A 23,095-nucleotide genomic window follows, 5' to 3' on the forward strand; every position below is an offset into this window, starting at 1 on the left:
TTTTTCTTACCTATGTTGATAAAATCAGATCTGTACTGGCAAGTCATCCCAAAACCAAAGTCTCTCCAAAATCCAGTTTCTTTTTTAATAGTCTGCATGGAGGGAAAAGAATGTTTACATAGAAGCAGAAATGCTTTCAGAGTGAGCATTCTGACTTGAATGTGGTCAGAAATAGGAGCAACTGCCCTTTTATTCTTCCCCATAAGAATCCACAGCTGGTCCTGGACCCATTTTAATAGACAATCGTTGGATATATCTGCCCCCTCCTCCCAAACAGTTGTGTTCTTAACTATCATGGATAACCCTCCCTGATCCAGAACAATTAGGTTTTGATCCACTTCTGCTGTTGTAGACCAAGTAGAACATATCACACCTCTGGCATTTACTTCTTTGCAGGCAAAGCATCCTCCAAAATTGTTGGTTTCTGTGGGATTCACACCTGATGTAAGAAACACATTGGCAAACCAGAGAAGCCAGACTCTGCTGTCAGAGTAGATGGTGGCATCTGCACTGTGGACCACAAGAGCTCTAGAAGAAAACAGTGGCTTCAATCTGATCACACTACTGACAGCTTTTTGATTATGTTGATTTTAAGTAACAAGAAAAATTTTCCATTATAGAGCTGCTATATCCACCTAAAATTGAACTCCAGAATTGCTGGGTGATAGATATATGTCCCATAAAAGCCTTTGTAAAAATGAATGGTCTGCCTTCCTGAGATGGACAATAAAAACATTATGTATTACAGGTAAAAAATCAGATCATTGAGAAGCCACGGCTATAATTTTGAAAAGCAGATATCCAAGTATACAGGTCTCTAAGATCATAATTCATGTGTGTGAGTGACCTAACCCAATCTCATGAGACGTCCAAGAGCTTCAAGGGACTGGGGCAGGCATTTAAATCCTCTGAGCAATTCAGCAGTACTTCATACTCATGAATTTCTGTTTAGAAACCCTAAGCACCTGCTTTGGAAAATCTTGACAGAAGGAAAACCTTGTGACAGAATTTCAGAAGATGAGGAAAGACAATTTCCATTTCCAGGCTTCCAAATCCCAGTATTTCCTTTATGAAGAAATGCTCTTCCAAAATTTTCTCTCCTGATTTCTCGTTCATGCCTCCCCTTTTTGTTCATAACTCTTGTCACTTCAAATACTCTTTTTAAAATTTATTTTACTGCTCACATTCCTATACACTTCACTTGTCATTTATCCTTTCCTTGAAAAAGCCAGGTCACTGCAGAAGCCAATTAAAAGGAAACAAGACTGTATCTGTCAGGCTTGCACTGTAACAAGAAGTCTCCCTCACAGACACACACACATACACAATCACACATAGAATGGCTGGGCTGGAGGAGACCTCCAAGATCATCATGATGCCCTTACAGCAAGCTACTCATGCGCATTAGCATTATTCCCATTAGGGCAAGTGGCTGCTGCACAAATCAAATTCTATCAGAGATTTCTGAAGGCTTGTTTTTTTCTTCTCAGCAGCCCAAGTTCCAGGACAGAGAGCTAACACTGTCTGGTTTGATTGGCATAGATCTGGCCTTATGCCTGGTAACTAATGTGGGCTAAAAATATAAAAATACACATTAAAATGTGATTGGCTGAACTTCTTTAAATCAAGAAGCTTTTCTGACATAAGCATCACATTCTGTGATTCAAATATTAGCTACAAATATTTTCACAATCTTGACAATGTACTTTGTGGAATTTAAGCCAGTGTGAAATCTAAACTCTTTCATTCCCTAAGCTCAATTCTTACAAGCTTGAGGACCCCTGACAGGCTCTGAGCAGAGAGAGAAAAGCTTATGTGAATCCCATGGTATGATCAGAACAAGTTTCTTCTGAGAAAAAAAGAACAGTACAAGGGGTTTTCCTGACTCTTCAGTAAAAGGCTTTCTGTCTATATATTTCATAACATAGAGAGTAATAGACAAAAAAAATACTTTAAAATAGTTTGGATGGACTTTTCAAATTCCCATTCTTCATTTTTATAGAGGAACTGTAGAAGGTGGGTGTAGTGATCACAGAAGACTGGACTCAAACCCCAAGTGATCTTTTTCAACTGTGACTCTCCCTGGGCTCACACCACCCCTAATTCTTACCTACCCAGAACAACAATAGAAGCTGGGATGCTCTGGGGACAGTGTCCAGCCTGGGACAGGATGAGCTCTAATAAGCGCAGTGCCTGGCAGTAAGAGAGGCAGATGTGGCAGGTTAGGACCTGGCCCAGAGGAAATGAATGAAGCTGCATACCTGGCTTATGTTTCAATTTGAAAACTGAGCCACTTAGCAGCACTAGTGGGCAGAAGACTGTGACTCAATGACTCTGGAGAGAAGCAAGGCTCCTATCAGGCCTTTAAGTTCAACAACAGTGCAACACCAGAGCACAAGAGAATGGAAACAGTGTCTACAGCAATGCCAAGCAATGTCTTGGTCACTAACATTCATGTGAACCTCTAATCTGTGTGCTCTTTCTTCCTCACAACAGCTCCCTCCTCATCCAGGAAAGTCATACATGTATTAATCATATGCTTTATCAAGAATAAGCAGGTGAGATGAAAATCAGTGGAGTTGTGCTGTGTTGTATCAGTGACAGGATAAAATGACAGCTCCAAGCATGTGATTTGACTTAGACACTTCAGAAACACACTGCAGGCAGTTCAGTCATGAACTGTGGCAAGGGAAAGGCTACTGTAAGGTGTTCAGTTTAGTGGGGGAATAACTGTGATAGCCCCTGGAATTCTCTTTTTACTGACTGGTCTAAGAACAGCTCTCCTTTTTACAAATATCAGGTTTTCAAATGCAGATGGTATTCAGTGATAGAAAGAAATTAGAACAAGTCAAGGACTGTCACCCAAGATAGCGCACCATGGAGGAATTGCTCACTAGTTAGGGAATTCCTTCTAGCAGAGAATCAGACATTTTTAAAACTCTTAGTTTCCATGTAAAAACCTTCAAAAAACTTTAAATAAATGGCACCAATATACTTCCCAGTGAAATATACCTGCAAAACTCACAATAAGGTATTGTTAATTTTGTCTGTGTGGTGGTCACTGTACACAAGGAATAGGGAAATACTATCCAAGAGCACATGTACCTTTAAAAATGCTTGTTCAAATAAAAGCAGGCATTCAGAGAAGCATGTACTTACCAGCTGCTTTTCTAAAGATGGTATGGAATCTTGGTGACCATAAATTATACTGGGGTTATACTGGCTGAACAGAACAGGATAAAATACCTTCTTCCCTGGAAATGACAATGGGGTTATTTAAAAAAAAAAAAACCAGTATAGAATACACTTGTCTTTTACAAGGTACAGTCCAGGCCTGACCAAATCCAGACAAAGTCACACAAGTTTTACACTGAGCTTATGTTCTTTCCACGAGAATGTGAATGTGAGGGTATAATTAATAAAAAGATCCTGTTGCAGAAAGCACAGGCGCTGACATCAAGAGATTCTATCATGTGCAGAAACTGTTACAACTGATTTACAGTAGCTTCATTACCAATTTAAAGGCAAGAATACTCTGGTGAGGAATTTTACATAATAGGTAGAACCTATAGACAATGCACTTCATGAAAAGCAGTACCTGGTTGTGTGTTCAATCTACAGGAGTTCAAGAATTCGGCTGTGAAGTATATGTCCACATCACAAAAAAAGAGAACAACATTGTTTCCTTTCCAAAATCGAGCACCAACATCTAATCCTTTGCCCCTGGAAAACTCTTCATTCAACTGGATGAAGGTAAAGTTCTTGAAGTTGGCTGACCTAGAAGGAAAATATTCAGCAACTTACCCTGTCCATACAGCTCTTAATATAAGTCAGGGCTGGGAACCTCATATGAAAGAATTAAAGTAGAAATCTATAGTTTCACAGTTCTGAAAACAGCTGGAGGGAGGAGATGTCCTGTTTGACTCCTGAGATTTCCACCGTGTCTATCTATGTTCATAGTTTGACCTGTGTATTCACACATTACCATTCCTGTCACAGACTTTCTTCAGGCAGATCTCACAAAAATCCCAACAAAAATACCTTCAGTATGCAAATTTCAATTACCCATGGTTACATTACTGTGTTTATACAAGGGTCTTCCTATACAGAGAAGATGAGCAAAAGGCTGCAGTGCCACATGATCTTGACAAACACAGCTATGTAACCAAACTCAAAGAGCAGAAATGGCCAGAAGTATCCAATTCCTTTCTGCTCTACTGAAATTTTCTTCCACCTGCTTTTGGAAGTTAGTTTTCTGCCCTAACAGTTAAAGCCACTTTCAAAGAACTAAAGAGTTACCAGTGTGTGGGGGGAGGAAAAAAAAAAAATCTGCTCTGCAGTTCTAAAGACCACTCTATGGGACTCTGGGTAACACCATTTTTATTTGATACAAAAAGAAAGCTATTTTCTACAATGTACTTTAGAACCCTTTGGCACAACTATTAGTTTTGAATTGTCAAGTCTCCATGTAGGATTGCTGTATATGAACAGCACACACCAGATGTGCAGGTACTTACTTAGATGTATTTTCAAGTATTGATTTGACTTCATTCATTTGTTCCTTTCCAAAGTAAACTACAGTGAGGTGAATTCTCCCATCCTGCTGAATGCCCATTTCCCTGGAGAAAAGAGATAGATTTGTGACTTGTCCCAAAAGATAGCTTCCTTCAATAACCTACAGCAGCTGGGGAAGGCAGAGTAGGGTGAACCTCAGAGGCATTCCTGGGGACATGATTCACTGACAGACATTCTTGTCCTGACAAAGTGGCTCATTTTCTCCCTAAGAAGGAACAGAAGTCTATCAGGCAGATATCAGATATCAGTCTATCAGGTACAAGCTCTACAAGCAGAATTTGTTATATTAATAGGACACTGTTAAAAGAGGCCATCCAGCCCCAGGAAGAATGATCTGGCAGGCAACAACTTCAGCATTCAGGAGAATATGAGAAGTGGAATTTTTATAATATCTTACATCATAACCTTGAGTTTTTGTAAGAGCTATTCCAGAGTTCAGATCTTTAGCATTTACTAAACCTAACTATTAAGCAGAGCTCAAAAGCATAGCTCAAGGGTAAGACCAATATGAACAAGTGGTAGAAACATGCCTCACTTGCACCAAGTTTAGTTAGCAAGTGTTCATCTATAATCAGTAGACAGACAAGTATGACCAGAGGGCGATTTCTCCCAGTCTAAAACAAGATAATCAGAATGCTAATCAGAAGGCTAATTTAGATAAGGAGCCTATTTTTAGATGGCTGTAATTAGACAAAACATCCCACTGTAAGAGTCAGTATCTTTTGATAACACTGTCTTTTCTGGGCAGCTATTTAAAGTTACATCTCAATTAAGTTCTCCCTCTGAACATAGTGTCTGTGCTGAAAAAAAAAAACAGTTGAAGAGTAACTATGCTGAGAGTTCAAATGCATTTCCTTCTTGCCTTTCATTTTATCTTTCCTTAATATTTCATCTAATGGAACATAGCAAAGTGTCTGGGAGTACTGATTCCCCTTTTCCTCAGAAATGCTCCTTTGCAACTACTGCATGAAATTCTCATGTTGCCACAACTGTATGTGCCCAACAAGCAGATAGAGACTCTTAGGTCAGGTACATGCAAATCAGAACTCCTGATGACTGGAATATAATTGCCTTAACTGCTAATTACAATGCATTAAGCAACAAAATGCCTTTCAGTCTGTTATCTCAAAAATCACTTAGTGGCACAATAAACTGTTATGTAAAAGTAGCAGTGAGTGAGGTCTTAATAACTCCTTTAATTGTATCCTACCTTCCAAGTAAGAAAAAGCAAAGGTAGCATTGAAGGAAACCCACCTGAAATTCTGCATGAATTGCCGAAATTTGCTGGCTCGCTTGGCCAGTGGCACAATGACATTAATAAGTGTGTCAGCCATATTGACATTTTCATTTTTCACTTTCATTACAGGACCAAATGGCCGGAATAAAACAATCTTCTTGAACTGATGTTTTGCATCACCTTTGAAAGTCAGCTCATACAATGTGCCTTTGTTTTTTTCTGTGCGGTAGATCCCTGCACAAAAATAAAAATGAAGGGATTTTTGGACTTAAGCTGGGCTCCTGGGGAAAAGAAAGGAGAAAGTCTTAAGTTGCTACAGCTAAGCTGAAAATGTAGAAAAAGCAATGTGATATTTACATTTAAACCAATGACCAATGACACAGTCCACCATCGTTCAAGGGGGCCATCACTGTAGCAGGGACACAACCTTGGGTTCCAGGAGTTGTTTGGCATTCTTGCAGGCACATTCCAAGGCTTGGCTGAGTAACAAACCCCTGAAGGCTACCAACTACTCACTCTCAGTATAACCCAGCAGACATACTGTCCTTATTTTTCATACTGCTCCAATTGTACACTACAGACATGCATGGTAGTGGGATGCAGAGAGACTGCAAAGGCAGTCTGCCTCTCTGCAACAGGAGGGATTAGGCCATCTCCCAGAAAGGCAATTTCCCAATGAGCACTGGGAGATTCTCTGGAAAGTTCCCTGATAAAACTATGCAACCAGGTCCCAGCCAACAACTTCACCCACTGCCATTCAGGACAAAACTTTCCTGTTACTCAACTCTCAAGAGACTGCTATTTTCTTTATGGTAGCCCACTCCTGGTAAAGTAATGGTCTGCATGGATGATACTACAGTTTGTCAGAGGCTAGACCAGGATACTTAATTCATACAATCATGCATTTATTTCCTATATAGAAAGAACTTTTAACATAGTTGATGAGTGAAACTGGATTGGTTCATGCTGAGGGCCAGCATGAACTATAAAAGTCCTGATCATGCCACACTGAAATATTATAATATCCTAAATGAAATCAAGTTGACAAAAAGGCTATAGATTTTACCCACTCTAAATGATACTTCAGTCCCTATAGTAAATACTGAAATAAAGCTTTTTCACTGACAAATCCATTATGTTTAAGAAAGCAAAATTAATGCTAATTCTAACTACTCATTATGCCACTGTAAACATTTTAACAGCTTAATCAGTACAAGAGTATAATTGCAATGCCTTCCATCTGTTGCAGAAGTTAAAGAAATAAGCACAAACATCTTGAAAAAATTCCTTCTCTTAACTTGTTTTTCTTTTCTTTTCTTTTTTTCCCCCTCTCTATCTGGCTGGGAAGTACAGCTTCTTCTGGTTATGAAAAACAAGACTAAAATAAGGCTTGCTTTTATTTTTTAATCTTGGTTATTCCCTGATGTGTAACATTGCTGGGCATCTGAACCACACTCTGTCAGTTCTGTCTATTTCTTGTGAATGTCTGGGCCAAAGTTTTTCTTCAAAGAGCAAAGTGACACAATCTCTTTGTCTTGTATTGCAGCTTTTACATTGGTATAATCAAAAGATTTATGAGGTGTGATTTTATCTGGAGAGAGTTCTGTGGACTGTCTTATCTTCACTATCCTTCTCCAAGTGTTCTATTCTTAATGAACACTTCAGCTGGGTAATATATGTAGATTTACAGATCTATTATTCACTTCATATTTTATCTTTAATATAAGCTGATTCAACAAATGCTCCAATCCTCCTTCTATCATAGGCAATTAATCTAGGGAGATAGCAGCTCCATAATTCTTTTACTGCTAATCTTTCAAAGTTGTGCCCTTGACTCCTCCTAGCTTTTTTCATAGAGTCTGCCCAAGCTTCAGACAATGAACTACAGACAATGAACTGGAGCTCATCTGAATAGTGACCTAATCGCTTCCTGATTTCCTCCTCCTGGTGGCCAGAGAATAGAAATCTGGGCCTTTGAATTCTGCTTACCCATTTATTCTTACAGAAAGCCTGATGATGATCCGAGTGCACTGTATGGTGCACTCATTTGCTCAAGCAGTTTCTGAACAGAGGTTTTACCAAGGAAGCTTGTGTTTGAAAGGTTAAGGCAACATTTTGACATTCAGCTAAACAAAATTCTAAACTAAATCTGATTTGCATTCTCTTTAGAGATAAATTGATAGGGCTGTTTCACATATTTGACATAGTGAACTGATATTTTTCATAATGAAAAAGATCTAAATGAAATTAACAAATCTAATAGTGTCTACCACACAACTCTCAGCTTTTGGTTTTGCATTCTCTTCTACCTATCCCAGACAAGAAACAATGACCTCATAAATACCACTTCCCTGGAGGGATGTACTACACAATAACAAAAGCCTTGCCAAGTAAGTATCTTAAAGAAAAATGCAAGTTGTGACTTGACTGGGGTCTCTCCTAGGGCTATACACTCAGAGGCTGCTTCTAATTCTGTAGTTTTGTTCTTGTTTAGTACTTCTACTATGGCTGAAAACAAGTATCTTAGATGAAGGCAAGGTTTCCTTGTGCAAAATGGTAAACCAAGAATTCATAATCCTAATGTTTTATACTGAAGAGAGCTGTATGCAAGTTCAATGCCTCTAATTAAAGATGGTGATTCTTGATGAATATTTAAACTATTTCTTTTCCATTTTTAAGTATGTTCTTTCCTTTCAAAGTATCTTTTTTTAGAATCAGAGAACAAAGTGATTTGCCCAAGAACTGGCAGTGAGTCTTGGAAATGAATCTGAATGTCTTGAGTCACTCTGGCAACTCACCCAGTAGAACATCCTGCCTTTTACACATTTTTTCCATTTCCAAAGGCACTACTTTATTTGTGCCACCAGGACTTTTTACGTGATTCAGAAAGATGTGTCAAACAGCTTCAATTCCAAAATATGAACTATGAGGAGAGGGAAAAAATCGTCTCAAAGAAGTAAACAAAAAACCTTTTCCTTAAAAGACTGCTTCTGAAATGAAAGCCTTGGAAAGGCTAGATACCCAATATGGATAAAAGAAGGTTAATTGATCATCTCTTGCTTCTATTACAGCAGATATGTTTCAGAATATACACCATTCCTTTCAGAGGCAGGGAGAAAAGTCAAAGTCTCTGGAAACTCAATGTAAAAATTGACCAGGAGCTCTGTGTCATCAGATAGAATGGCCCTAAGATGAAGGAAAAGAAGTGAGAAGCAAAAATGGCCTGGGCTGAAGAGCTGATGAAAGAGCAGTAAGTCTCCATTCTTCAGAGCAACAATTACCAGGGCTCTCTAGAGAAATGGGAAATACCTGATGTCTTTTCAGCAGAGCAGGCAAACAAATGTCACCTACGTGGATCTACGTGAAACGTGCAACTAGCAAACAGCCATGCTTTCTTAACAAAATACTGTTGAGTGGATGACTATTCTAGCCTCAGCTCCACAGACTACAAGCTTCAAGTCTCCTAGTGTCACTAGAAACACTCCCTGGACTCAGGTTCATTAGTTCCCTTCTGTTAGGTGACATTAGGTCCTCATTTAAACTCAGTACTAAAATGATCTTGTCACTTCACATGCATTAAAATACAGCATCTCAACCTTTGATGGAAAGCATCATTCCTTTCTCCCACTAAACTTCCATGGCAAAATTCCGATAGACCAGTACCAGTAGCTGTCCATTTGCGAAAGCAAAGCTACTCCTTTTTCATTTGCCTCCGAGACCTTGAATAAAATTCCAGTCACTAGACAGCCACACACTTCAAGCAAGAAAATTTATGATCCAGCATATTTGAAGGTGTTATGGCAGGCCATTTCTTAAGCAATACAGGGATTTTCTGGAACTGTTCATATCACAAAAGAGTATCATCAGGCAGTGATTCCATTCACTTATGGAACACACTACAGAGGCTTGTCAGTCTCTGAATTATTATCTCCATCTCTGAGAAAATAAATTACTCCCAGATCTATTTACTCCCCTGCTATTTACATAAATTACAGAAATGTCCTGCTTTCTGAGCAACTGGCTTTCTACTGGAAACAGAGCAGTCCTTTGCCTGCTTATAATACACAGAAATTTCGGGTTTTTTCTCATGCTGTTTCTTACTGATTCCCCTTGGCAGAAAGCTAGTGAACTTGGTACGTAAGTGGGAGGAATAAGGGGGAGAGGGGAGTATTACAGCAGCTGAATAACCCAAGTGACTTGTCAAGAGAGAAGCTAAGCAGAGCAACCACCAGATGGATACATCTCAAGCTCCAGGGAGAAGGTGTGGCTCTTTTGGTTTTGATTAAGAATTGGGGGGGGGGGGGGGGGGGTGGGAATGGAAAATTCCACTACGTGTCAGCTATTACTCTGGAAGGAGACCTGAGAATCCTATCCAAATTTCGCATAACAGCAAATCGGCTGGGAAGGAGTTTAACTCAGATGTACGGTACTAGGGTCATAGTCTAATTTCCACGCACAAGTAATTCTGTCTAGAAACTGCAGAGGATGCAACACTAATTTTAAGATACCCCAGCCACAGAGACAAAATATTTCTCCTTAAATGAAAGAAATGTTTGAAGAAACATTTCCCTCCACAAAGACAAGAATAAATGCACAAAATTTATAAAAGGAAGAGATACAGACCCCAACTGAGTTTATTGCCACACACCACCACCCTACCTGTTGGCATATGCTAGCAATGAACTGGTACTCAAAAAGTGATATCAGGTGCCAGATGTGATCCACAAGAAAACCAAGATCCACAAAGGAGGCCCAAGAAAACAAGATTACTGTGCACAGCTCTATGATTGAGCAAGGCTGAGGATCAGCAACACACTTGAGTAAAGCTAGTCAAAGGCATTCCTGAATACAGCAGAAACAAGGACACAAATCCCACATACTGACAGCAGCAGTTCAGATTTTAAATCCTGTCTCTGACCCTGATTACCTGATTTTCATTTCAGCACATCTCTCTACCTAATCAACTTTAAGATGAGAGTGGTAGCACCCCACATTTAGCATAAGAGAGGCACACAGCTTTTATGTGCTGTTATTGCTAAAGCAGCTGGAAAATATTTAAAGACTAAGTGCTATTACTTTCAGTGCAAATCTGGGAACTCCCAAAAATCTCCAGCTGCCCATGGTAGTTCCAGAAAATGAAAACAGCTGGCTTGGTTGCTGTGTTGCTGGACTTAGACTACGTTGCCAGAAGCTGACATAGGATCCAGCTTACTATTCACTTACTGTGTAGGCAGTAGAACCTGCAGAGCACTGTTTCCAAAGCAAGTTCAGAGTCCAAACTATACTTGAAATGCAGAACTGGAACAGATAACTCAGTCCTCCCTACAAACACTGAAGTTACACAGAGCAATGGATTTGTCCTTTGATTGGCAGTTTTTGCCATTCTTGGGAGAATGAAGTTGGGGGGAAAGAAAGTGACAAGAGGCAACAGAGATCTCCAAAGGGATTTGGCAGGGAAATTTTCTGCCAAGTCTCTTTGTTACCAGCCCAAATACATAGATCACTTGCAAACAAATCAGTCTGCACTGATGAGTGAGACTCATCAGTGTTCCCTTGCACCTACAGAAGCAAGGACCTGCCCCACAGGGGAGGACATGAGGAAGGTTCCTTGAGGTCACTTGTGCACTGAGGTGCACAGGCCTCCAGTTTTCTGAGCTCTGAGTCACATGAAAGGCTTCCTCCCCCTGGAGTATTTCACTATGGTATAAGAAAGCCAACAAGACCATTAGTGCATAAAGAACATCCACAGAGCCAGCACTAGTGTGCATCTCTTCCCCACATCTTTCTGTACTGGTTCCCCAAGCACAGCACTGGTACCCAGTCAAAGATCCTTGACTGTGCATAAAGGCAGACTCACAGTTTAATTGATTAAGCAATGTGTGGCAGAAAACATCTCCTATCTCCTCACCCTCTCGCATGGACGAGCTGGTGCCAAACAGTCATATATGCTTGTTCAGCACCTATAAAAACTGTAGAAACATATTGTGAAAAGATTAACTAAACAACAAACAGAAAGAGGAGAATGGCAGCATGGATTTGAGCTGCAGTTACCAATGTTAACACTGGAAATAGATCTGGGATTGCAGCCTGTGTCACTCCTTGCTTTGTCAATTTTGAGGCAAGTGCATGACTAGAGAGCTGTGAGTGCACATTGGTATCACTACAGGAGACTGGCAGGCTTTGTTGTCACAAAGTCCCACTCCCTAGAAAGCTGCCATTTTGCAATTGTGCCTGAGACAGCGTCGCTAGGTCACAGCACTAACACAAGCCCAGACATCTGTGCTCTGACACAGTTGCCATTTTGCTCAGTAACTCAGTCACACCAGAACTCCTCCTCAGCGCCCTGTGGACCTTCTAATCTGCTCTCTGCATACGAACCTTCAACGAAGTCGGAGGCTGTGTATACACGGGGCTTTGCTTTGCTGACCCCAGCTGGCTTGTTCAAGCTCCCCACTGCTAACTCGATCACCTCTATCAACTCATCTCGCTTGTCCTTCCTTACGGGTTTCTCCTCTGGGTGCCGTGTCAGCCCTGTCTCCAGCTGGTACACCTTCTGGAGGGTGAAGCTCTCAAAGGGCACTGCTGCATACTCTGTGGATAGCTTAACACCGCTGTGCACCTCTGCTTTGTCTACTTGGGAACGGAGGAAAGCTAGCAAGTTGTCCTGGGCCTTTTCCGGCTTACTGTGGTCAAACTGAATGTCCAAGGAGTCTGGGTACTGGTTCTGCATGCTTTTAAGCTGCTCAGTCCTGCCCTGGAGCTCAGCCTTTAACTGAGCAACTTGTTTCTTCAGGCTGATGATGTAATTGCGGTGTTGCTCTTCTTGCTCTTGCAGAATGGCTTCATATCCCTCCTTCACAGTTGGACTGTGCACCCTGGGCAAGGCACGCTGCTGGTTGTCACCCTTGGGTGTGCAAGCCAACATATAAACAATAGACATTGAGCAACAGGTCACCACCAGCAAGCCTACAAGTCGGGGAAGAAATAGAATAAATCCTCGTCGGAGCATCATATCTCAAAAAGCAGAGTCTAATCCCACACGTGCAACGGTTCTTACATCCATGCAGTGCCACAGAGGCCTCTGGTCTTGGAGTACTCTTACACAGATGCATGTACGTGCAGGAACTAGTTTGTCAGTTCTCTTGAAATGTGTGCTCTGCCTCTGTATGGAGCTCTCTCTGGTGTATACCCAGCAGGACCAAAAGACAAGTTGTGAACCAGACAGGACACCTACTGATCCTCATGGCAACACCTGTGTTGCTGCAATGTGATCAGAAGGTGGCTGATGGAGCCTGAGGACCTAAAAGATAAGGGACAAAGACAGACAAGTTTGAATTTTGTGAGTCAGCCTAGACCATTTAGAGTATTCTAATTTACTTTGTTTCTTAGCTGCTCTAGTAGATCTCAAAGCTGTGAAGTGCTTGGACTAAGACCCTAAAGGTGCCAAGATCCTTATGTGGAAAATCTTGTATGCATTGCTTTCATTGTTAATAACATGGCTTGGCCCATTGCCAATGGAAAACTAGTCCAGCCCTCGAAGACTCCCATGCTTCAGAATTACTAGGAAGTGTCTAGTGGTCAGATGCTAAAGTGCTCAATTAATCCAGACATTGATGACCCTTCAGGTGTTCTCAAACCTTGGAGTGTTCACTCAAGTTTTGAAAGGAAGGCGCTCAGTCCCACAGCTACCACATATATTTTAGCTTCCAGGCATGCTTTTTCCAAAGCACTAGGTGACAGATATGGGCCATTTGAACATAAGAAGCCTGACCTGGAACAGAAATGTGATAACCAGAAAAGTAAAAACTATTATCAAGGCAAATTACTGCAACTATCATTTGACCTATCCTACCAGATGTTCCCATAAAAAGCAAATAATGAGGAAGAGGACATTTTCCAGGAACACTCAGACTGATTTTACTCAAAAGCAGCAGAAGCTTTGTTGCAATTTTGAAACTGTCATAATTGCACATTGTTTAACGTTTCGTGACCTTCTTCTGTTTCTCATAACATTATGAGAAGCTGTGCAAAAATCTACTGTACAACTGTGTTTTTCAGTCTGCACAGGACTGATGTTCCCAGTTCCACCACAGAGGTGGAACTGGGAACATCATATTTTTTAATAAAACTTCCTCAAGAATATATAGAAAAAGGAAAAAAAAATAGATAGTTGAAGTTGAATATTGATCTAGCTACATTAAAACAACTGTGCTGAGAACATTACCAGAGGAATTTTCAAAATCACTTGGGTTTGGCCCAAATCCATGCTGGTGCAAGGAACTTCATCATTTACTTAGCTGACTGTACACTTAAGGCTGAGTAACATCCTAGATTACACATTGTTAGACATGAACACAATCAAATTAACCCCTTGGATGCGTGCATGACATCATGACACTCTTTTGACAGAGAGAGTCACAGTCCTTTTAGGCATACATCCTTGCTGGCACACCCTTAAGTAAAAACAGTTTAACTAAGAATAAGACTTTCAGAGTTATTTTCAGTTATTTCCAGTGTTGAATTGAAGTCTTCTGTAGGACCTTTTATATACTGCTCTGTGGCTTCCCCTTCCCCCCCCTTCCCCTGAAGTGACTCTTACTCCATATGCAGCAGTTACACAGAGATATTTCTGATGTTTGGACTGTTTTGATGTTATTATTTTATCAGTTTGCAAAGCTTCTGGGAAAAAACCCAACTTCGAGCAGGAATTGAGTGGGCTAGAACGAGCCATAAAAATAGCACCATATTTTTTTCAAAATAATGCTACATTATTTTTAGCATTTGTAGGATTCCCCAGCATTTTCAAAGGAATAATTGCTGATTTTCAAGAAAATATTCAAGCAGCAGGAGAAAAGGACAGGATAAAGTTGGCACCCTTACCTTTCTGATGTGATCTTCTCTTTGGAACATCTTGGTCTGCTACAGCTTCTTCTCAGCTTGCCAAAATCATTGCCTGTTTATCTCCCTTCTTATGCCTTTCCCAGAAAATGCACGTACTATGAAAAGTGCTGTCAGCCTCAGAACACCTCTTCATTGCTTTCATATTTGTCAGCTGCCTACATCTTCAGTCTGTCTCTCGTGTGGTGAAAAGCTGTAGTGGAGACGCTTCCTATGGATGCACTGAAAATGTTGGCTTCCTGCAATGTAAAGGAGCCTGTCAAAGCAGGGAAAATTAATCTGGGCATTTCTAACTGCACAACAGATCTGGCTAGAAGACTGTAAGAAGGTAGTGTGCAGGGAGACAGGGTCAGGAAGTGGTGAGACGTAGTACATAAAACGCTGCTGTGCTTGTATGCTTCCCTTCACACAATTAGTCCATTGACTGAATTGGCAGAAGTTGAACATCAGTGAAAGGATTAGTTGTACTAACATGGTATAAACTGAAATTACATCTCAATGACTTAGATAAACACACTATTCATTTCTATAAGCAGCAATAGATTTGAGTTTCGGGCAAAGAGCTCTTCAAATGTTGACCTTTGAATATATGTGTACATAGATAGCTATCTTCACTAAAATATGGTATCTCTCTCTTCATGGTACTATCTCTTTTCTATATAATTTTCTGGTTTGAGATCTCTCCCATCAAAGATGCATTTTTATAAACATTTCAGGACAGTAAATTAACAGAGCTACTTTGTCCTTTGAAACACCATTTTCATAGTAAGGAATTGAGACCGTAGGGACTTTAACCTTCTTCACAGGGATTTTACCATCATGACTGGAGGCATTCTGACAAGAAGCTTTCATTGCTTGCCCTCTGGATCTGTCTTATTAAATTGTACTGGTAGCTTCATTAGCATTGCCTTACAGTGAATGACATTTAAATATTCAGCTGTTACTGCACTACTATCTCATGGGCATGCTTGTCAAGGCAGTCCCAATCCAGGTCAGTGCCAAAAAAAGCAGATTACTTTAAATCAACACCAAAGGTGGTCACAGCTAAGGTATCTCAGCTGCACAGGCAAGTACCAGAAAGCCAGGGATGGTAACTCCTCCTAACAACGGTTCTGTTGATTTCAGCATGGTTTCACACCAACTGAGATGAAGTGAAGACAAACTGAAATGTCAGGTTTTTTCCAGGAACTGACAAAAACGTCTCTGTTTCACAGCAGTCAGCTGCATCAAATAGTATTAGTCTCTTTGCAAAGAGAAGCTGTAACAAATATGCAGTGATTAGTGTGGTGGCTGAGGAAAAGGACATTAATCCTAAAAAAGCCTTCACTTGCAAAAACATCTTCAACCTCAGTTCAACCTGTTAGCCCAGCTAGAGGTCAGCCCAGCTCACAGAGGTGCTTTTCACTTCTTTCAAGGAGCCTGGGCCCAAAAAATGCTTTAAACACAGAAACAGATTCTGTCAGCACTCCAAGCACTCTGTAAACATTTATGTACAGTGGAGGGTGCTTCACCCAATCATATGGAGAGGCAAAAATCAGAAAGTTAGTTGGTTTGAAATTTCAGGTGGTATGCATCCTCCAATGTTTCTCAACAACATCTGAATTTTTATTGGACAGAAGAGATACAGAAAATTCTCTCTGCACAGAAATGGCAATGTATGTCAAGTCTGAATTTTTGACTCTGGAAAACCACACTGAGAATCTGTGCAGGAGAAACAGACTCAAACCAAAGTATCTCTATGTATATATCTCCCCTCTGAACTCCACAATTTCTGCCCTCCTTATGTTGAGGACAGAAATGAATGGCAAATGCTCAGTCATATTTGCAGAGGCAGTGATCTCTCAGCACTCGTGACATGAGCAATGCCAGATAATTCCATGTTTTTAAGTGCATTATGCCACAGCTTCTTATTTTAGGTGTAATACAGACTGGCAACTCCCATTTTAGCTCAAAAAACTTTGAAATTCCTTTTATTTTCTTTTTTTTTCAGTAGATGCAGTAAGTGGCAGAAGCTGCAATTAGTATTTGTGTAGGTGTTTGAAACATCTTCATTGAATAGCAGTACATGTCACTGTGAGATTTCACTAGAATTATAATAATCTTCGAAATGAGCTGTGGGGAGGAGGAAACACATGTTTCACCTTGACTGTAAGTGCCTTACAAAAATAGAGAAAGACATTCTGCAGCCACTTGTAATTTGCCTTGAACTTCTGAATTACAAGAACTGTGCTTTAAATGTTAGGACCAAGATTTTTCCCCTTAGCTTCTCAACAGAAATCCAAGACACTCAGCAGAATAGGACATGTCACAGTGATTAAAATTGTCTCACATAACAATTTATACACTTTATGCAAAACTTAATTATATTTTTCCTTATGGCCAGATCATAATTTCTCAACTACTTTTCAGCCCAGTTCATCTGTCCAGGGCTAAATTAAATGAAAGGCTGGATAAAGAAAAAAGCCTGTCTGATAAACTGACTGGGTGCACCTTCTTAACCTTCTTGTATTGTCCCCGGTTAAAAATCCCACTGTTCTCTCTTGAGTTGACGCTCACAGATCCCAAACCAACCCTCAAAGTCTTAAAGTCTGGTTTCCAATCTTCAATCCAAATAAGGATTAGTAAGAAATAGTATCCAGAATGAAAATGCTAAATGCTAATATCTGAATACAGTAGACAGCTTACTGTAAAACTCTTCATTTCCTAATCTTTGATTCCAGAGTAATTTCAACAGAAAATCTTACTTACATTGTCACATGTCTCTTGGAAATTATCAACACCTAACCCTGCCCACAGAAGGACAATTCCACTGTTCCCCTCTGTAAATGACAATTACAGTCTGATCATCTTGCAAATAGGTTACAACAACTGTTAGAAGCTGACTTCAAAAGAAGAAACTCAAAACTTTAACAGTCCTGGAAATACTATATCTTCCTCTTGTAAAGGAACTGAGAAGTAGCTACTTCATTCAAGAAGCAGCTTACAGTCAAGATACTGCTATAGACTCCTCACTCTGGAAGCTACAAAACCAGTGCAGAAGTCCTAACTTTTGCCTTTGTTAGTATCTGGACACCATTTCTGCTATTTAATTGGGATCCTCTTCTCAAGTAAAGCAGCAATTTTATCTTCTGTGTCACTATAGCTGAATTCTGAGGTCCATGTGTACTTGTGTTAGACCACCCACTTACGTGTGGTCTCACTGCTCATGAAGGCAACTTTCCCAAAGACAGTCCAGAACAGAAATCAAGGTTACTTTGAAAGCCTTCTGCTATTATATGCAGTAAACATGCCAGAGTTGTTTCAACTTTTACAGTAGCCATTATTACTGCTACAATAGAAGTCAAATAATTATTTTTTCTTCTACAGTATCATTATTTCTGTTTTAAATAAAGCAGTCAAAAGGAGTACTGAGGTCCCTTTTTCCTCCCAGTGCATACCTCTTCTGTGTGTGGGTTTATCAATGTATATACACATTAATAAACACAAGAGTGAAAGCACCATTTCTTTCCTTTCTCCACTGTTAATCAAACTACTTTTAAAGTAAAAAAAAAAGACACAGAGGTTTAACAGTAATTAAGTTCTAACTACATCTGAAAAGAACCAGTGTAACACCTAAAATTACCTCCACTCAGTAGTAACATTGTTTTTTCTGATAAATATCCCATTACTTCAAGTTACTGCAACAATACTCCTAAAACTGTTTTCTCTGCCTCAGAACAATGTTATCTGTGTAAGACTTGGCAGTTTTTCAGAGATCAATAACCAACCATTGCAATAGCATTAGGAATGCTATTTTTTGTATGAGATGCTCAGATTTCCACTTCACAACCAAAACACGTCCCCCTTCTTTGCTAAACACACTGATCTGTAGATATGTAACCTGCAGATCCTCACTGCAACTGTTAGTTGGGGGTACTATGGGGCACTTGCAAAAGCCTTTCCTGTGAGTTTCCACCACTATATCCCTCCTCCAGTAAGAACATGACAGATCCATGCCTTGTCAGGCTGCAAAGATAAAATGCAAAGATAGGACAAACAGGCACTGCTGCTGCAGAGATGCTGTGATCACAAAGACCAACTCCATGCTACTGCAAGAAAGAAATGACAAGGTTTTTCTCTAAAGGTCCATTTCTCATTACCAGGCTCTGGCCTGGAGATTTAGGAGTTCAGTTTCTCCAAAAATATTTTGAACTTTGATAAATGGAGATGAAAAATACAGCTTTGAATTGAGTGGAGTTCAGCCTGGTCTTTTAAGAACAAATTAGCAAACCATCATAGTTTCCAGAACTAAAACTTGATGGTAGGGCTGGGCAGCTGAGATGTCCAACTTAGCTGTTAGATCAGCATCTTCTGAATATGATTGTCACTTTAATTTCATTTAGGTGAGTACCACCTCTGTTTTGTAGATGTGTAAAAGAGGAGCATTCTTCTGTAATCACATGATGCTGCAAGAGGCCTATACAACATCTAATATAGCAGAATGCTGAGAACAGTTTCTTTTTGTAGGAAATTAGCTAACAAAACATGGACAAGCTACAGCCAGAGGACAGCTGAATAATGCTACTCTAATTTACTTCATTTTAAGATCTAATTCAACAAAATTAGATTGACTAACTCAGCTTTAAGATAACACAAATCCATACTAGCTTCTAAAATACCTCAGAGACAGAGTAATAAGAATAAAACACAAAATCCTATAGTATTTCCTGATTAAAACAAGGAATGGGATAAATTTTGCTTATCCATTTAATTCTGACCTTGGGAAAAAATACTGTTATTTCACTTTGAAATGTTTACACATGCACCCTCAGTGATTTGCACAAGCAAAAGAAAACTGGCTGCCACCACAGGAATGAACAATCATTCCTTTTAAGAATGAAGATGACCACACCTTCATGAAAGTAACCAGTAGCAAGCCCTGTAAAATTGACAAGATCTACACCTATATGAGGACACTCTGTGAATGTTTGTTGGTTTAGATCTATGTTTGCATGATTTTTACTTAAAACATTTTCTTGTACAAAGTTCATATTAATCACTTCATGTGAGGAACCCCAAGGATTCTGCCAGATGTACACCCCACAGTACTACAGCCAGACTTTCAATGAAATCTGAAGCTCTGTGTATGCAAACCTTTGATGTAGGTCATGAATCAGAGAAGGGTTAGCACCTATCTAATTAAGCAAGAGCATAATTTATCTGTTGATAAAAATGTACAAATATGGCTTGGTTGTGTTCAGAAACAGGAAAGCCTAGCTAGGCTGAGCTGCAGGGCAGAAATCATTTGTGTCTCTTTCAGTATTGAACTAGGACTTCTTTAGTCAAGGCTATAAAACCTTTCATATATTTAACTGCCAGTCCAGCCCTTCAGCCATAAGTGCAAAGTGCAGTGAAAGCCCCCTGATATGAGAAAAACTGTGAGGTCATAAAGTACAGTAACAGTGACTGGAGCTATCTATCCTATCAAGGTCCCTGTAAGGTAGCAGTAGAGTTTTAAGGTGTTTGAACAATCCAGCCTGACCTGATGTCTTCCTCTCCTTGCCAGAAATCCCTCATACAGCTAGAATGCTCTATACCAAGCTAGATGTAGACTTGAACTTTATTAACTCCAGCAGAGTTGGCAGGGGCAGAGGTTTCCTCCCTCCTGAGTCCAGCATGTGGGACCTGAGAAGACATCTGGTTTCCACAAGTCTAATGTTATATCCTTATGGCATAGCAGAGCCCTAAATTTTGAGCTCCTTGTACTTGAAATAAAATTTTCTGGGTAGTGCAGTATCAATACACAACTTTAAATAACATAATTAAGAGTAAAGGAGACAACAAGGTGTTAAGGATTAGGTAGGTTATCTAGGCTGAGCAAGAATTAGCAGGATAGGGACTAATTTTTCTGATCAAGATTACTTTTCATCTGTGCTTTACATTACCGGAGAAAATCAAGTTTCAGACTACAAACTAATAATCAGGAAGCCAGAAAAAAAATCTGTAGCCTGGTGCAGAAGCTAGAGAAGCTACCCAGGCTCTGCACAGAACACTAATACACGCAGCATTAACAGTTCTCACAGCTCATGTACCAACCCCCAAACTCCACTGATCTGCGTTTCCCTGCCAGTCTGGTCTGTACCGATTGACAGGAAGAAGCCAGGCCCCTGATTCAGCCCCCATTTCCTTCCTCCTGCAGGTTAGTGCTTACTTGGAAACAACAGGCCACAGGGTCTCCTTTAGTTCATCACCACTCTTTTGATACATGGTATTGGTAAAAGACACAGCTTTTCCTTGATATACCAGAAAACAATCTCCTAGCAATTCTTTGAAAAGCCCAAGCTCTTTCAGTTATTTCAGTAAAACAGTTTTTATCTTTCTAGAAAAGCCAAATATCTTTTTCATGTTTTTATCTGGAGCTCACATAATACTTGAATCTCATTGTCTTTATCTTCATCATTAAACTAGTTCATTCTTTACTATGGGAGCTTGAAAAGATAAATCACAGCAAAATCTCTGCAGAAAAGGTCTAGGCAGAGATGAAAAGAAAAGAATGTTTTTTTCTATTTAACATTATACAGTCTTCTATCCACTTGAACATAAAATTCTTCTTCAAAAAAGGAATAAAAAAAACCCTGGAAAAAAACCTGAGGACAACCAAAGATTAAGGAACTATCTTGTAAAACACATCTATAAACTTTCATTCAGGTCAATGGATTTCAATATAATGAAGATGTTTATCATTGTATGATATTTTACACTTATATAGATCTATTTTAAAATAAAATATTTCAATAGGGTGAGAATGCCTACTTTGTTTTAGCTTAAATCACAGTGCTTCAAATTTCTACTTCCTGTCAGATTTTGTATCTTTGAAGGTGTCAGAATGCATACAGGTCCACAGAAAACTGCTTTTGGTCAAATGGCTATAAGAAAAAATATTCTTTTAATTTTATGAGAAATGTCATCACATTTCTATATCCTTGACTTAAGTAAACCAAGACACATTTTCAAGTGTTATTGAGACACCTGCTCACAGTTACTTTTGTTTTCATCTCTGATCCTCAAATCATATTGAAAATTGAATCTATCTCTCAATTTCTTTATAAGATATCTCAATTCAAACAAGCAGTTTGATAATCTATTTTACAGCTCTCTGATATACCAAATTACAGCCATGAACATAATTTCTCACTGGACCTTAAGACATTTCAGTTTCCTCATTGACTCTATTGGTATCTGGGATTAAAACTGTAGTATATTAATGAGATTTAAACTGCAGTTATTGCACATTGTCAATAGCTCTTAAACCTAGTCATTCAGCTAGAAACACCTTAAATGTTAACAGTTCACATGAGAGGCATCCTGGTTCTCTACACAGAGTTCATTGATGACTAAGTAAAGCCAGTTTCCCTTACCAGCAAAAGCTATCCTTTTTTCCCCTTTTGTTAATCAGAAGTACATCCTGCAGTAGCTCAGCATTTCCTGAAAAGCTCTGAAGAGCCTATCCCTTGAAAAAACTTCAGGCTTCAATCAGAAGCAAAACCATTTCATGTGAACTTATGAAAAAAGCACACAATATGATCTTTCTCTGGAACATTTTCTCTCATTGTACCACAAAAGTATCTGACTTGGTTTGGTGTAACTTTGTGTCAAAGTTGATGCAAACAAAATTTAATTTTGTTTTAAGGATAGTTAAAAAAAAAAAAAAAAAAAAAAAAAAAAAAAGAAAACGGTTTTCTGCTTATCCTTGTTCCTTAGGTGCAATGTTTTAAACAGGAATAGGAAAAAAGCATAATCACATGGCCTACCAGAATAATTGAAGAAATTTCCTTATGAGATGAAGCTTCATGCTATTGAGTCTTTGTTTCTCTGTAGGTGGGAACCTGTCTGCAAATGACAGTATTATTTTTATTTTAACGAAGATTGGCTAAGATGTGTGCTGGCACAACTATGTAAGCTAATGAAATAAAAAGAATAAATAGCTGCTGTGCCTTTACAGTTTTCTCCCTTTCCCTCCTTTTAATCCATTTCTCTGTGGAATATTAAAATCATACCATTTTCAGCACCAACTCGTGGCAGCTTAACTCAGTTTATCTCCTTACATCTCCACTACTTTCTTTCCTTGTGTTGTTCTATTATAATGGAATAAAGGTTCAATAAAGGCTATTAGAAACAGCAGTGAAATGTTTCACTACAAACAGTAGTCCCTAAATTAGTCCCTTAAACAAAAATCGTTCTCTTCTGGATATAAAAGCATCTCATTTTTCCAACTGCAGTCAAAATATCAGACAGAGTTTTCCAGGACTGGCATTTTAAGGACAAACATCAAGAGAATTTAACAGCCTTTTGTCTGAAAGAGGAAGGGAAGTAACTGTTGGTGGAACATGTTAGGTGGAAAACACC

At 39.4% G+C, this 23,095-nt stretch overlaps 1 protein-coding gene across 9 annotated transcripts in view; it reads right to left on the reverse strand.

Annotated features, from left to right (window-relative positions):
• Positions 1-23,095, reverse strand: part of CSGALNACT1 (chondroitin sulfate N-acetylgalactosaminyltransferase 1) — a 51,677-nt gene that overhangs the window by 12,592 nt on the left and 15,990 nt on the right. For 6 of the 9 annotated variants that reach the window (XR_013774435.1, XR_013774436.1, XM_079307225.1 and 3 more), the window contains 7 exons: positions 14,693-14,949; positions 12,191-13,112; positions 5,830-6,046; positions 4,518-4,619; positions 3,599-3,777; positions 3,160-3,254; positions 11-92 (listed from right to left, as the gene is read on the reverse strand). Coding sequence is in view for 7 of the 9 variants with exons in the window: in XM_079307225.1 (XP_079163351.1) it covers positions 11-92; positions 3,160-3,254; positions 3,599-3,777; positions 4,518-4,619; positions 5,830-6,046; positions 12,191-12,824 (1,309 nt within the window). In the remaining 2 variants the exon portion in view is untranslated. Of the gene's footprint in view, positions 1-10; positions 93-3,159; positions 3,255-3,598; positions 3,778-4,517; positions 4,620-5,829; positions 6,047-12,190; positions 13,113-14,692; positions 14,967-15,505; positions 16,935-22,500; positions 22,580-23,095 lie in introns of those variants that run through there. The other 3 variants (XM_079307226.1, XM_079307228.1, XM_079307224.1) reach the window with 3 other exon arrangements.

Source organism: Erithacus rubecula (genome assembly GCF_903797595.1).
Source record: "Erithacus rubecula genome assembly, chromosome: 5".
Taxonomy (NCBI): domain Eukaryota; kingdom Metazoa; phylum Chordata; class Aves; order Passeriformes; family Muscicapidae; genus Erithacus; species Erithacus rubecula.